Source organism: Stylophora pistillata, chromosome 1, assembly GCF_964205215.1.
Source record: "Stylophora pistillata chromosome 1, jaStyPist1.2, whole genome shotgun sequence".
NCBI classification, from domain to species: Eukaryota; Metazoa; Cnidaria; class Anthozoa; order Scleractinia; family Pocilloporidae; genus Stylophora; species Stylophora pistillata.
The window spans coordinates 52,119,936-52,136,596 of NC_142519.1; the positions used below are offsets into that span (position 1 = coordinate 52,119,936).

At 37.6% G+C, this 16,661-nt stretch overlaps 1 protein-coding gene across 1 annotated transcript; it reads left to right on the top strand.

Annotated features, from left to right (window-relative positions):
- The first annotated feature begins 175 nt into the window (after nucleotides 1-175).
- On the top strand, nucleotides 176-8,872 carry LOC148743029 (uncharacterized). Its single transcript, XM_088749483.1, has 6 exons — nucleotides 176-200; nucleotides 4,469-4,786; nucleotides 4,914-5,162; nucleotides 5,514-5,637; nucleotides 7,982-8,053; nucleotides 8,583-8,872. Exons 1-6 carry the CDS (start codon nucleotides 176-178, stop codon nucleotides 8,635-8,637), a joined length of 843 nt encoding a protein of 280 aa, XP_088605609.1. The 3' UTR covers nucleotides 8,638-8,872.
- Nucleotides 8,873-16,661: the final 7,789 nt, after the last annotated feature.

Here is a 16,661-nt window from a genome sequence, read left to right on the forward strand (position 1 = left end):
CCAGTTATTTAATCATGTTTTAGAGCCCGGAAAAAAGTTTTTCATTGCCCTTATGACATAACTAGTTGTCACCGATCAAATGCGGGCCCCTTTAATAGAGCATCCGCTTGGAAACTGAATTGACCAACCAGAAGATGCGTACTATGTTCATTTATGTTAGCCTCGTATAAAAAATATGGCCGGTTCAAGGTGTTCAGTTGGTAAAAGGAAACGTGATATTAAACTGTGCGACAGTAGTAGGGAAGTACAAAAACAAGGGAGGATTGGGTTGCTGTCGCTGATCTTACCTTTTATCTCCCTCCCCCCCCCCCTCCCGAAAAAAAAAATGAAAATGATATCCGGCAGTTGGGTCGGGCATTAGTACAAATTTTGGCCCACAAGAGGCGATGTTGAAGCTTTGAATTGATCGAGGCATAACATCTGTTGTCCAAGTGTGATTTCAAAAACTTTAAGTGTAAATCACGTTTTTGTTATTGTAGTTGTTAGCAATGAGATGTAAACTGTGTTGTCATTTTCTCTTTCGTGATCACTGTGTCGCATCTTGCTTAATAATGGTAATGGAAGTGGAGTGCAAATTGGTCCCAAATCATACATGTGATTTCAGAATCTGTGTTGAATATGTTTGGACGTAAGGCAAGAAAACTGGGTCTAGTTCATAAACTCGGCTAACTTCTTCAGTATAATTTAGAATAAAAGACTTAAAATCTATCTCCATGGCGACATCATACCTCAAAATGATCAATTCAATTTTCCTAAATTTGTTGGATTTACTGTATTGTCTCTATTGATATATTTTCTAAATTACTGTAAAAACCCTTAAGAAGCCTCTCTTGGTTAAAATGTTAATGGTTTTTTTTTCGTTGTCAAACTGTAATGAGCTGGTGACTCGCGCTATGTAAAATTGACAAAACCTTTTATATTTATAGAAATGCAAAACTAGCTAAAGGCACAATTGATGACGTTATGACAGATGTTTGAGGATGTCGTCCATAGTGACTTCAAATTAATGGAAAACTCACTCATAAGAATGTATTTTTAAAATAATGATCTGGAAAAGCCGTATGCAGCCTGCTTTTTGTGTATGACTTCATTGCTGTCAGTTTTAAGACACTCGGATCTGAATCGAAGTGAGGGTGCAGCGAAAATATATCTCAGGTATTTATTTCTTTGTAATATTTAAAATGTACAAAGAAAGATAAGATCAAATGACAGTGAATTATGACATCTAAAAAACCGAGTGAAGGATGATATTTCAATTCCACAGGAGAAAAGAAACATTTTTTGCGTCCTTGGAATTCAAACATGACAATTATTTATTACTACCTCTCCATTTTTTTCGTTTGAAGGGCTAATAGAGAAATTCGTAGTTACTCAAGCCTGTCCTCAAAAACTTCGCCCAATCCTCAGAAAAGGAATCGAAGTTCAGACATTTTAAAACTGGTTAACGCTGTTTCCTATTTTACGTTTTCAGTGGTTACTTAGAATTTGTTCGCAAAGATAATAACAACAACATGTCCACATTTTTTATACAGTGAATTGTTTACCGCGACACGTTCTTTCTGGCGCTCGAATAAAGCAGAAATATCGTAGAAGAATAAGACAACTTTGAAGATTACATCACTGGAGAAAATGTAATTGCAAGGTAGGGGAGAAATTACTGTTTTCAAGAATTTCTTTACCAACCTTCGTTTCCGGTTTAGGGACAATTTCATAATATTGTGACAACATGAATCGTTCTTATTCAGTTGTCAAATGTGCTGAATTATGGTTAAGAGAAGTTCCCGTTAAAGCTTCAGTTATGCACAGCAGTCTCTTTAAAAATTGATATAATACATGACGATTATGATATGGCTACATTTTATCATTTTTAACTTCTTTGTGAGAAAGACAGACTCGGCATCTGAGACCTGTCGTGTATTATGAGATTCCACAAACATACAGTGCGCTTCACCTGGATAAAATGCATTATCCATTACTTTACTTTATTATCCAAATCTTCTTCGTGAGTACAAATAACACGCGAGACGAGTACAAATATCACGCGATATTTGTACTCCAGAAATACCCGCGAAATTCGCACGCACTGAAATAACAATTTGGCTTGTTGGATAGTAAATCTCTTATCAAACGTTTTGTTGTGTAGTATCGCTGAGTACTTTTACTCCTTGTTTGTATTTTGACTCGTCCTACAGGCTCGTTAAAATACGGCACAACTCGTTAAAATACTCAGCGATACCACACAACGAAACATCTAATAAGACGTATTTATTATCCAAATGTGCTTCATAAAGTACAAATAATGCGCGAGACGAGTACAAATATCACGCTATATTTGTACTCCAGAAATATCCGCGAAATTCGCCCGAACTGTAACAATAATTTGGCGCGTTGGATAATAAATCTCTCGCCCTACGGGCTCGTCAAAATACGACACAATTCGTAAAAACACTCAGTAATACTATACAACAAAACTTCTGATGAGATATATTTATTTGAGTCTATTCTGAAACACTACTCAATCTTCAAACTTCCCCTCAGCCCATCCGCAGAAGACGGGAAGATGTTGTCCAAAAGGACCTTCTGGGCTTTCATTATTGCTTTCTGTAAGCACTGTTCTCTTTATCTAATGGAGTATCAAGTTAAGAGACTAAATGTGTTATTTAAACCTATTCAATAGGACTGGAACTAGTTAAATTTAGACACTCGGTTTTTGTTCTCACGAAAATAGCCCGCATGTTAATTCCTTAAATATCCAGGCCTGAATTAAATAACTCGCGAGAAAGTAAGTGACACGCGCACGGGAGACACACTGTGGATAACCCCGGCTGGAGAACATTAAGAAAATAGAGTAACTGCTCCTTGGGAAATTACGAGAAAACACAGCACTCAAGTTGATTTTCGCTTCTCTCTCGAGTCTGATTGGTTATATTAGCAGCAGATCACGACCATGTTTGTGTCGTAATTTATGCGGCGCCTGAAGTCAACAAAAAAAATGCATTAGCGGTTTTTTTGTTTCAATTTTTGCCTAAATTATACTGAAAAACGATCATTTCCAAAATTGTTCAAAACAGAAAGAGGGCCCCATTCACTGTGCTCAGAATCTTTAACTTTTCACTTTTGTTGTTTGGCATCAAACGCGCGCTCGCGTAGTCATGTTATTTACATTTTATACGAGAACTGTCTGTCCAAAAAGCGCTTAATTAAAAATTTCATTCATCAAATTTTGATAGCAAACTGAAACAATAAAAGAAATAAAGTGTGTATATCTTACGAATTGAAATATCTTAAATATCTTAATAACGATAGACAAGAGGCTCGGATGCCGGCTACGATATCTTTTCGCTTTTAACTTTTTTCTTTTTCTTTTTTGTGCACTCAGCAAAAATCTTAAATATAATTTGGGTGCTTAATTTCAAAACCAGGTGGTTTTAAGACATCTAGATTTATCTGAATATTTACCAGTTAGGTTTCAGTGAGTGGTCCGTCTGAGTTACGTTGGCCAATTTCTCAATCGTTTAATGTAATGGTCTCCAACTGTTGACCGTGGACTTCTCCAAAGCCATTTAAAATTATTTTCTAACCGAAATTTCGAAATTTGCAAAGGTTACTTCAAAATCTGAGCATGCAAACTCCTAATTTGTGGAGAACAACAAAAAGGAAGTATTTGTGCGGTCAGCAGTCTTTTCAAGGAAGGAGAGCGGTTGATAATCGATCCACGCAGCGCGTCAGTGCCGGTCTAAGTCACGTGTCCCTTTAAGTTAAGTCACGGTGACTGCAATGCAAATGAAAAATTTTTGGTCGAGCAAGACTTAATGCTTCCTGAGAGCTCCACATCAATGCGACCAAAGTTCTCTTCTATGTAATGTCATTTCCCTATGTTTTTCTCAGTAGCGTTCATAGACATAACCAAACATATATAGCTTAACTTTTAATAACCCCTACATCAGTATACATATTCTCCATGTTCTTCTCCATACAGTTCTCTCCTATGTGATGTCATTTCGCTATGTTTTTCTCAGTAGTGTTCATAGACATAATCAAACATATATAGCTTAGCTTTTAATAACCCCTCACATCAGTATACATATTCTCCATGTTCTTCTCCATACAGTTCTCTCCTATGTGATGTCATTTCGCTATGTTTTTCTCAGTAGTGTTCATAGACATAACCAAACATATATAGCTTAGCTTTTAATAACCCCTCACATCAGTATACATATTCTCCATGTTCTTCTCTATACAGTTCTCTCCTATGTGATGTCATTTCCCCATGTTCTTCTTAGTAGTGTTCATAGACATAAAAAAGTCACATTGAGCGTTCCCTGAAACGACTCTGAAAAATGCTTTCATTCGAGATGCTATCTTTTCATAGCTTTGGCGAAATTGACATATTTCACGATCTCAGTTAGAAACCTTCCTCATTGTCATATCTATCATATCTATATTTTTCTCTTGATTTTATAAGCAGCTGGGCTAGTGGCGGAAGTATGCCTTCAAAGAGTTGTCCCAGGGTTTTCCTCGAGCCAACTTTTGCAAGCTCCAAAAGGGCATTACGTAGAACTGAATTTCACCTTGAAGACTTCAGATGAAATAACGTGCATTAATGATAGATACCTTGAGTTTCGTGATGGATACAACGAGTCTGCCAATCTTCTTGGAAGATTTTGTGGAAGAAACATTTCTGGTATTGTGCGATCTAGTGGACAGAACTTGTGGTTGAGGAAATCAGATTACTCCAATTACCTTTTCAGAGGTTCATACACAAACAAGACTACTAATATAACAGGCAAGTATTGACATGCTGAAATCAGTCCCTGAAAGTCATTTATACATATCGAGAGTGGTCATTGCCTATGCTCCTCAGACTCAAATACCTCTGTGATGGCTCAGTATTACTTTTTCTTATCCTTCAGTGAAACCCAACTTGGATAAAGTGCTCAAGACTCAGTATGTGCTTTTCAACCGTCATCAATCCCTATGGTGTCCAGCACAGGGTGCACCGGCACCAGTCATTGTTTGGAGAAAGAACGGCACAGTGATACAGAACAGTACAAGTGTACTGTATCAGCTGACCATCACTGGAGAAAACAGCGACAAGTACAGCTGTGAAGTGAACACACAGGATGGTTTTGAGAGAAAAGAAATCCGTCTTGTCATCGAAAGTGAGTTTTAGTCATAAAAATTTGATTCTTAACTGAATCAGGCTAAGAGGGAAATAATAGTGCACATTTGCAATTCTCTATATCTCGCTTACAAAATGAATAACTCCTAAGACTTTTTAATCTTTCTTCGAACCCTAAAGACTGTAACCATAGTTTTATTGACCTATCTTTTTCCTTGCCTTGCTCTGGATTAGTATTGAGTTTTCGCGAGATAACTTGAGGGTACCAACCTTTTTAAAGGACTCAAATGCACTCTTTAGTAATTCCAACCAAACAGACTAAAATACCTTCACTAACTTGCATCAAACAATACGATAGTAAAAGTTTATCTTTTTTTTTTATATATTCTAGGGTGCCCAGGTCCCTGCCGATGTACCACTGCAGTTGGAATTATGCGCTCGGTTACTAGCGTTCATTGTTGGGTGAAATCTTTGCATTCAGTTCCACAGCACTTGCCCTTTTCTACAGCGAAATTGTAAGCATTTCAACTCTTCGTTTTACGAGGGGGCCATTGAAGGAGGGGGGGGGGCAGACAAAGAGGAAATATATAACAACAGGACAAGACGTGAAACACTCGACCTTACTCAATGGTACATCCTCCTTTCAGGGACTTGGGTTGGAACCAGATAGAGAAACTACCACCTGGAGTCTTCGATAACAACCCAGAATTGACCATATTTTAAGTAGATGATAGTTATGCATACCTGTATGTTGATATTGACGCGCAGTGAGTTACGAATTACCTAATTTCTCACTTGTTGTGGGTGTAGTCAGCTATGAGCTAAGGCAATGGAACAAGGTGCGATGGTTAATTGATTGGTAGTGATAAGCAGATGGGAGTAACCTGGCCTCATATGTTTCATATGTTTGTTGTTGAATGGGTTTTTGTCACTTAATATGCAATGCCTCTTTGATCTTAATTTGGTATTTTAAAGCGGCAGAAGCTAAGACCGTGAAACATTCAGTATCACAAGACTCAAGACAGGCCCTTGATGATTGCAGTGAATAACTGTTTTCCCATAGTTCCTTGTTTCGCACTTTTCTCGTTCAAAAATAAATAAACGTCAACCCTCCCTCCTGGCATAAAAACCGATTATGACGCAACAACATTTTATGACTTGAACCATTCCAGCTAATACAAATCAAGCTTTAGAAATAATTGCTTTACAATGTCACATGTTCAATCCTCTTACTTTATTCAAAAGGATTACAAGAGATATGTTGCTGTGAACAATACGTCCATACTTATCGTCCATGTATAGAAAATGCTATTGATTGAATTTTTGTTTCATAACCGTGAAACCGAGAGCGCCTTCTCAGTAATTTCAATACAAGTTGACGTTGTTGAGCCGAGTAAAACTCTAGATTCTTGAGTGCTTGGCAAACCAGCCCGAAAAACATGGACTGGCTCTCCAAATATTTCGGGTGTCCAAAACATTTTTACAAAAAATTATCGCAAAATTTGAATTTAAGCTAGCCAAAACAAAAAATTTTATCAATTGCCGAAATAAGCCTAAAATGAGAAATTTCATTCTTCAATCCGCACATTTACCAATGCCTGGTTCCAAATTTTAATAAAAATCCCATTCTCTTAGTTATCAATTGCACTACTTTCAGCCCTTATTTCACCCAGTTCAAGGGTAACAGTATCAATCCAGGAGATTATAACCAATAAACTGTTTATATCCTCTTGATCAAAAGGACATATTTAAATTTATCTCCAAATGACGGTTCTTTTTAATCACAATCTGATTTCAGTCATTATTAATCCCTATAGGTTTTAAAGCAGGTCAGAGGATCACCTTACAGGGGCCTTTTTCTCCTAGCGGAAGCGATGTAAAAATCATCGAATTGGACTTCTTATATTCGGAAACTCGGCCATTCTAAAAGATGGTGTCAGAATTATAGTTCTCCGAACTCAAGCTCCATCTAGACCTCAGTTGCTGTAAAGGACTTAAAATGTTTTTTTTTGGTCGCACCTTCTCAGTATTTTCAACACAAGTTGACTCTAATAGCCGTGAGAAACTTTAGATTCTCGAGTGCTTAGCAAACCATCCAAAAACATTGAGTGGCTCCATTGAAATATGTCAGGTGTCCAAAACATTTTTCGAGAAAATTATTGCTAAATTTATATTCACGTTGGCCGGAAGAAAATGACACAGCAAAAATATACGATAGATAAAATGTTTAACCTAAATCCAGGATATGTTCACCATTGATAGACTTTAGCAACCTGAATAGATTTTTGGTCAGCTTGAAAATAATGCCCTGATATTTGTCCATTATCTGAGGCCTGGATATACTTGAGGCTAGAACGGAATTCAAACAAGTGCCTCTCAGACACTAATTAAGCGCTACTATCAAGTGAGCACCAGAGCCACACGTTGGATCCGAGGCACACTGAGAGGGTTCACCTTTCTAGTAAAGAGGACTCATACAACTTGTAATTAGGCAGTTGCTCAAAAATTTAGCAACTGCCGTAAATAAGCTTGAAAAGGGAAAATTCATTCTTCAACCCTCTAAAGTTTGCCTCGTTCCCAACGTGTCATGTGTTCAGAAATATGAAAACAGGTTTGGGGTTATTTTATATTTCGAATGAAGTTTTCTTTTTTTAAAGTAAGTCATGTCAATTTCTTAGGGACTTAAGTGGAAACCAAATAAAGGAACTACCACATGGAGTCTTTACTAACAACTCCAAGTTGACTTACACATGTTACGAGGGGGAAATGAAGGAGGGGGGAGGGACAGAGAGGAAATATACAACAACAAGACAAGATGTGAAACACTCGACCTTACTTAATGATATATCCTTTTTTCAGGGACTTGAGATTCAACCGGTTAAGATACCTACAACCTGGAGTTTTCTTTTTGATACCAGAATTGACCATATTGTAAGTAGATGATGGTTATACATACCTATTTGTTGATATTGACGCGCAGTGAGTTACGAATTACCTAGTTTCTCACTAGTTGTGCGTGTAGTCAGCTATGAGCCAAGGCAATGGAAAAAAGGTGCGATCGTTAATTGATTGGTTGCGATAAGCAGATGGGAGTAACCTGGCCTCATTAAATCATCTGATATTTTTCAAAACAAGGCTAGTACCGGATATTGGTGGCCTTGGATGTAACAATTTCATTCTCTATCTTTACCAAGTTCTTTTGTTTTCGTATTTGTTTTATTTTCATGCGTCAGATACCCTGCGCAGATATTGTGATAAAATAAGAGAGGGAAGAAACGAAAGTTGATCGTCCTCGCAGGCTTTCTCTCTATAACTGTTTGCTGTACCCCTTCCCCCTCCTCCCCCTTCTCCCCTTCCTCCTCCCTCTCCCCCCCCGCCTCTTCCCTCTCTTTACTAAGAATACTCATACAGCGGTGATCATTTTATCATGTGATGGTTAGACAAAGTTTTAACTCTTTAGATGGCTTCGTAATGACAAGATCAGGATTACCGAGAAACTGTTTATATTCTCTTAATCAGAAGGACAAATGTAACATTATCTTTAAACTATGGTTCTTTTTTAATCTGATTTCAATCATTATGATCCCAGTAAGTTTTAAAACAGGTCAAAGGAACACCTCTCGAAAGCTTTTTCCCCTAACGCAAGCAATGTAAAAAAGTAATCGCATTAGCCTTCTTACATTCAGAAACTAAGCCATTCGAAAAGATGGTGTCAGAGTTATAGTTCTCCGAGCTTCAGCTCCATGTAGAGTTCAGTTGCTTTAAAGGAATTAAAAAAGTTTTTAAAATGATTTCTATACTTACCACACTCTTCATTTGTCAGCCCCGCACCAGGGGATAACTCTTTTCCCCTATTTCCTGGTTTCGCACGTTCCCTTACAAGGGCCTTCCCCTAACGCAAACAATGTAACAATAATCGACTTGGACTTGTCACATTCAAAAACTCAGCCATTCGAAAAGATGATATGGTGTCACAATTATAGTTCCCCGAACTCCAGCTCCATCCAGGCCTCAGTTGCTTTAATTAAAGGACTTAAATTTTTTTTAACAATGCTTAGACTCATTACACTAGTCAGTTCCTCGCCAGTGGATAACTCTTAAAAAAAGAAACAACTTTGAGTTTAAATTTACAAGACATGTTTCGACATTCTCATGTCATCTTCAGTTGCAAATGAGCTTTTAACGGTTGTACATTTGAATTTATAATAAGGTACATTACAAATTACATGTCAGGGCTTACGTTTCAATTTGAATATTAAATACGCGAAAAATGTAAATAGCGCGCGCTTGACTAGATCCAAAAAAAAAAAATAATAATAATAAAATAAGAGACCAAGGAACAACGTAATTAAAAGGAAAGAGATAATTCTAGATGCTTCAATTGCTGATTAAGAATGGGTTTTTGTCACTTAATATGCAATGCCTCTTTGATCTTAATTTGGTATTTTGAAGCGGCAGAAGCGAAGACCGTGAAACATTCAGTATCACAAGACTCAAGACAGGCCCTTGATGATTGCAGTGAATAACTGTTTTCCCATGGTTCCTTGTTTCGCACTTTTCTCGTTCAAAAATAAATAAACATCGACCGTCCCTCCTGGCATAAAAACCGATTATGACGCAACAACATTTCATGACTTGAACCATTCCAGCTAATACAAATCAAGCTTTAGAAATAATTGCTTTACAATGTCACACGTTCAATCCTCTTACTTTATTCAAAAGGATTACAAGAGATATGTTGCTGTGAACAATACGTCAATACTCTTTCCCTGTTTACATCCTCTTGATCAGAAGGACATATTTAACTTTATCTTCAAATTACGGTTTTTTTTAATCAGAATCTGATTTCAGTCATTATCAATCCCAGTAAGTTTTAAAATAGGTTAGAGGAATACCTTTCATAGGCCTTTTTCCTCTAACGTGAGCAATGTAGAAAGAATCGAATTGGAAATCTTACATTTAGAAATTCAACCATTCGAAAAGATAGTGCCAGAATAATAGTTCTCCGAACTCCAACTCCATCTAGAAATCAGTAGCTTTAAAGGAATTAAAAGAAAATTTTAATGATGTCTAGACTTGCTACACTACTCTTTTGTCAGTTGCACACCAGGGGATAACTCTTTTCCCCTAGTTCCTGGTTTTGCACGTTTCCCGCGCAAAAGTGAATAAACCTTAACCCTCCTGCCCCGATGACTATTTACTCTCATATGACACTCTATAGCCCTTTAATATTTACTTGGCATAAAAGCCGATTACGACGCAACAATATTTCATGATTTGAACCATTGCAGCAAATACAAATCAAGCTTTAGACATAATTGGTTTACAACATCACATGTTCAATCGTCTTACTTTATTCAAAGGGATCACAAGAGATACGTTGATGTGAACGATCACGCTAGTATTTATCGTCCTAGTATAGAAAATACTATTTGTTGAGTCTCTATTTCATGACTAACCGAGAGCACCTTCTCAGTATTTTCAACACAAGTTGATTCTGATAGCCGAGAGTAACGTTAGCCTCTTGAGTGCCTTACAAACCACCTAAAAACATTGACTGGCTCTCGAAATATGTCAGGTGTCCAAAATATTTTACGAAAAATTGTTGCAAAATTTAAATTGACGTTTGCCTGAAGAAAATGACACAAAAAGAAATATACGATGGACAAAATGTTTAATCTATATCCAGGGAATGTCCTCCATCAACAGACTTTAGGAACCTGATAGAAGGGCTATCACAGCAAGTATTAGTCACTTACCATAGTTACATAAAGAGTAGCTTTTATTCGGCTTGAAAGAAATGCTCTGATATTTTTCCATTATCTGAAGCCTGGATATTCTTTAGGCTTAAACGGGCTTCGAACCAGTGCCTCCCACATCCAATTTAGCGCTACTATCAACTGAGCTACAGAGTCACACATTGAAAGCGAGGTACAGTTGAGAGGGTTCTTCTTTCTCGTGGAGGGGACTCATATAATTTTTAATTAGGTAAATTACATCTCATCTGCGACATTGACAATCAAATAAAGCTTTATTTCTAGCAGGTGAGGTTAAACTTAAGCAATTGCCGAAAATAAGCCTGAAAGGAGAAAACTCATCTTTCAACCCTCTAAAGTTTGCCTCGTTCCCAACGTGCCATGTGTTGAGAAATCTGAAAACAAGTCTGGGGTTACTTTCTATTTCGAACGAAAGTTTTCTTTTTTTAACATTTCAGTGTGTTGAAAATGTTTTGAATTTACTGATTTGTTCTTGCAATGTTTGTGTTTATTAAGGGACTTGATAACACCTTTTAAATGTTATCCTTTTTTATTACTATAAAACAATTAAAAAGAAATGGTTAAAAGGACACAATAACTTAGAGACACTCTCGGATTTAGAATTACGTATTTAGCAGAGATCTTAAATTCGGTTATGTCAATTTCTTAGGTACCTGGGTGAAAACCAAATCAAGGAGCTACCACCTGGAGTCTTCACTAAGAAATCCAATTTGACTGACCTTTACTTAACACATGTTTTTTAGATACATATTTCTACGGAGTTTGGACTTTAGCCTATATATTTGTTATTGGACTTTTTACACAGATCGTGGGGGTACCTTTTGGAGTGTTCATTAACAGCACCAAAATTATGCAAGTGCTAGTTCACAATTATTTTACGAGCGCAAGTTGAATGTGAGATAATAAATAATCAACAAAGTGCACAGGCAGAGTTTTTTGTAAATATCTCACATTTTGACAACGAACGGAACTACAAAGGTAATTCCTTTCTAAATAGAGTAGAGTTCCAATGGCCTCAGCTCAAGTTCTTTAGCCCTTTTCTAGCAAGAGTGTTTGATCTAGTGCTGACCGCTGGGATTCCCCTTTCCCAGTACACAGACAGAACCCAGACATCTGCGTTCCCCTTTACCCCTTTATGACCCGTCACAGCGCTTTAGTATCTTTTTGACACACACAACAGTGACGACACTCCAAAGCTTTAATTATGAAATCAACCTTTAAGCCGAGTAAAAAGCTACCCTACGGAAAATTTATTCAAAACATCTTTTTCTGGTATCACACATTAGCAATACTGGTAAAAACCGTTACGACTGGCAAGATTGAATATAAACGTGTGGTAAGAGTTAATATAGTTTTCGGAACGATTATTTTGCTAAAGAATTGCTACCTTATAAACACCATTGGGTTTCTGTTCGATGTTAAGCCTCGGCACACCCTACGTTAACCACAAGCTGACTCTGAAAGTGAAATATCAACTTCGAACAGACCGTAAATCCAGGGGAAATTTTTTTTGTAGGTACTAAAATAGGCTTTGTTATTCATAGCAAGCAAGATAATGCATACGCACTTTTTGTCTGCAATTAATGATCTGCAGAAACTCACACAGCAAAAAAGTTGGCGTTCACCTCACGGTAAAAAAAGATTGAATTCAGGGAAAACGCGGCATTTTAGTAAAGTTTACCCGTGTTTTCTGTACGGAAAATCCGACGTTTTCGCGCCGGTGAATCCCAGTATTCGTTTTATTATTCGGTAGTTTTCTTTCGCGGTAAATACTGGTAAACGACTTATTTTCCAGAATTAGCCGCTCGGTTAACCCACGGTAAATGCTGATAAACAATTTATTTTCCGACATTAACCGCCCGGTTACCGCGCGGCAATCAGCTTGTTTTCCTTTTGTTCATTGGCATTTTCCGAGTAAACAACAACATATTCACCGGAATTAACACGTGAAGAAACGTATTTTCCGGGAAGTTGTATATGTGTAAAATATAGGAAAACCAAAAGTTTTCCTGTGTTTGCCTTTTTGTATAACGCACAGAAAATGTCATATCTTCTTTTGTTCGCAACTATTTAGTCGCCCGGTGAACAAAATACTCACATGAGTTTTGCAGTCAAAAGCACGCATTTTCTAACATTTTTCCGCAATAGTGAATGCGAGAAAATTCGTTGAAACGCATTTTCCAGCGTCTTACCATTTATTGCTGTTCGGTTAATCTCGGTAAAATAACATTTACTCTGCCATTTACAGCCGTCTTGCATATTCTAACGTTATGTTCACTGGAGTGCGCCAGTTGAAAGCATGCATTTCCCGATGTTTTCTCCAACGGTGAATTATTGTAAGGCATACATTTTCTCGCCTTTACCGCCGCTTGGTTAATCGCTGTTCGACCCAATTAGTGCAAGTGACTCAACTGCTTGAAAGGCCCCAAGAAGTTTAATTTCCTCAAATGATCCAAACGGCTCCAATGACTGAATTGCCTCAAATGACCCAATTGTGGTCAGTATTCTAAATATTATACAAAATATCCTGATTGGCGTTTCCATGGAGCAGGATAAAGAGCAGGAAATAACGATTACGATCGACGGACATCTTATATTCATGGCGTTGACCGTCAGCGTTTCTCGGATAAAACACTTAAAAAATGCATTGTTCGGACGCGTAGGAAAGCAGCAGGAAAACGTTCCGGAAAACGAACTATTCATTAGCCTCTCCTTGGAGCAAGAAAACAATCGACGACCATTGCGTTTTCTTTTCGTTCACTAGAAGTAGCTCTGTGTGGAAACGCTTGAAAAATGCAGCGCTCGTGCGCTCTCGAAAACTACCGAAAAACATATAGGAAAACAATTTAAGCTGTTGACCAGTGTTTCTACAGAGCAGGCAAACAATAGACGAACAACAATTTTTCATGGCTTAATCACCTTCATTAGTGACTATATGAGAAAACACTTGGCAAATGCAGCGTTAGCGCGCTCGGAAAAACTATAAATAAACTGGCTAAGGAAAACAAGCTATATACTAGCTTTTTCGTGGAGCAGGAAAACAATCAACAAACATCATGATTCCGTGGGTGATTCTGCGGTAAAACGCTTGGAAACTGAAATCTAGCTCTCGTGCGTTAGGGAAAACCATAGTAAAACGATTAGGAAAACAAGCTAGACACTAGCGTTTTAGTAGAGCAGGAAAGCAATCACAAACATCATGTTTTCATGGCATTCAGCGTTACTTACTCTGCGGGAAGACGCTTGGAAAATGCAGGGTTCGTGCGTACGGGAAAACTATAGAAAAACATTCAGGAAAACAAGTTATTCATTGGTATTTTCCTGGTGCCGGATAACATGCAATGAACATAGTGCTTTTCTAGAGTTTTTCTGAGAATTTGCCCTCCGTTTTCAGATATCGGAAAACATTAGTATATTGTTGAATTTTTCAATCATTCTCCATTTTGGACCTTGATACTCCCTTATTGTCTAGGCATAGATCTTTACAACAGTAACCAGGTTTGATCCAAGGGCGTGAAGAGCGCCATAAGGCCAGAAGTCCATTTTCAGAATATTATGTAGAAGACAGAGATAGAAAATGTCGACGAATCGTCATGATTCGCACGGAACGACTCGACTCGTCATTAAGAAAGTCGATCTGTGTCACCGGGAGTCGACTACCAAAAGAAGACAATACATACTTAAGTGTTGAGTTGGGGTATTCAGTGTTGACAAATCACAGAAGTAGACAATACACAAGTACGCGTTAACTTGAAGTATTTATTGTTGACGAATCGACATGATTTGCACGGATCGACTCGACTCGTCATGATCACTAAGAAAGTCGATCCGTTTCATCTTTTCATAATTTGAGTTAAAGATCTTGCATGTTAAAGGGACTAATACAGATTCCATCACACGCTTGAGAGGAACAGAAAGTGTTTACGAACAAATATACGAGCACATTTTCCCGCCCAATGGAGGCTGTTGTCTATACATGCATTTTACGGAGCCTTGGAGGATTCAAAGCTCAGCCATTCAAAAGGAAATTTGGATTTAACAGGTGTCGCAAATAAGATAGATTCTAACTTCCTCCTCCCTCCTTCCCACTTTGACTCTTAAATATCTGCGCGGCACACAAAAGTCTATGGAACCGTCACAAAATCTCATGACTTCTATCTGTGAGGCGAGTGCAAACTTAGTCGCGGACAAAACTGTTATAGAATATTATTTGGTCAGTGTCTTGCTTCAGGAGGACGGGTTAGAACTAGTAGGACTGGTACTACTGTTTACAACTAGGGGCGAGAATGAAAATAGTAAGGGTGCTGTAAACCATCACATTACTAGCTAAACATTAAATTGCTCTCGAGCAGTATCTGGTGTCAAAACATTTTATCGCAAAATTTTAAGTTTTCCTTAGCCAGATAGAAAATACAGAAGAAAAACAAATGAGATCAAACGTTCAACCTTAATCCAGCATAAATCCTCCATCTGCAGACTTGAGACAACCTGATAGAGGAGCTAACACCTGAATTGTTTCAATAGACAGCGATTACCAATCATTTATCATAATTATATGAGCATTAGCGTTCATTTGGCCGGAAGAAATTCTCCGATGTTTGTCTGTTATTTAATCCGAAAAATGAACAAAGAGCGGGGCTCGGGGAAAACTTCGAGCTTCAAGAAACAACTTATGTTCAAGGACAAATATTATATGTTCAATCGCCTTACTTCATTATCGGCAAGACTAGTAAAACTTTCAATGGATGACTGTCAGAATACAAACAAGCTGCGAGGATCACAACAAATATGTTGATGTGAATAATTACATTAGTAATTATCATCCCCGTATAGAAAACGCTATTAATTGAGTCTCTAATTCATGATGAACTTAGAGCACCTTTCCTAGTATTTTAAACGCAAGTTGACTCTGACTGGTTCACAAACTTATATAAACCTATAATTATTGGTATATCCTTTGCGTAGGTCCTTAGACAGCAATCAGATAGCAGAGCTACCACGTGGAGTCTTCAGCTACAACACCAAGTTGATTCGACTGTGAGTAAAAAACATGCATTGCTTATTCCAAGACACACATTTTTAAGTGACTTTTACAGATACAAGTACATCTATAAAACATCTCAGCTCGCGTAGTTACAAAATTTTGGTTCTAAATTTTAATTGCTTAAGGGCTCATGAAACATGCAATGAGGATTAAAGCTTAAAAGCTAATCGTTGTTATGTGCTTGAAATATTGTTGGTTACCGGAAGCCTTACTAAGTTACCCGGAAGTAAGTTTACATTAGTTACCTTACGTAATGAAAGGATGATGTGGTCTCTTAAATTGAATTAGAGTTTAAATAGCCTAGTTTTAATAACCCACAAAATACATTAGATCAAGAATCTATCCTGTTCGTAGTTACTTTAATTTCAATCAAATAAAAGGGTTACCACCTGGAGTCTTCGATAACAACACTGAGTTAACTGTATTGTAATGCATTTATCCGTTCATATTTCACACTACTGTTCAGAGAGACGCCTTTAAACGAACGTTGCAGGGTTCAAAACAAAGCCATGCAAAAGGAAATTTGAGTCTATTTGTAGAATACGATAGATAAAGTCCAGCTTCCTCCTCCCTCCTCCCCTCTTTGACTCTTAAATATCTGCGTGACACACAAAAGCCAATGGAACCGTCACACATTCTCATAACTTGGACCTGTAGGGTGAGTGCAAACCTATCCGCGGACAAAACTGTCATGCAATACCATGCAGCCAGTGTCTTG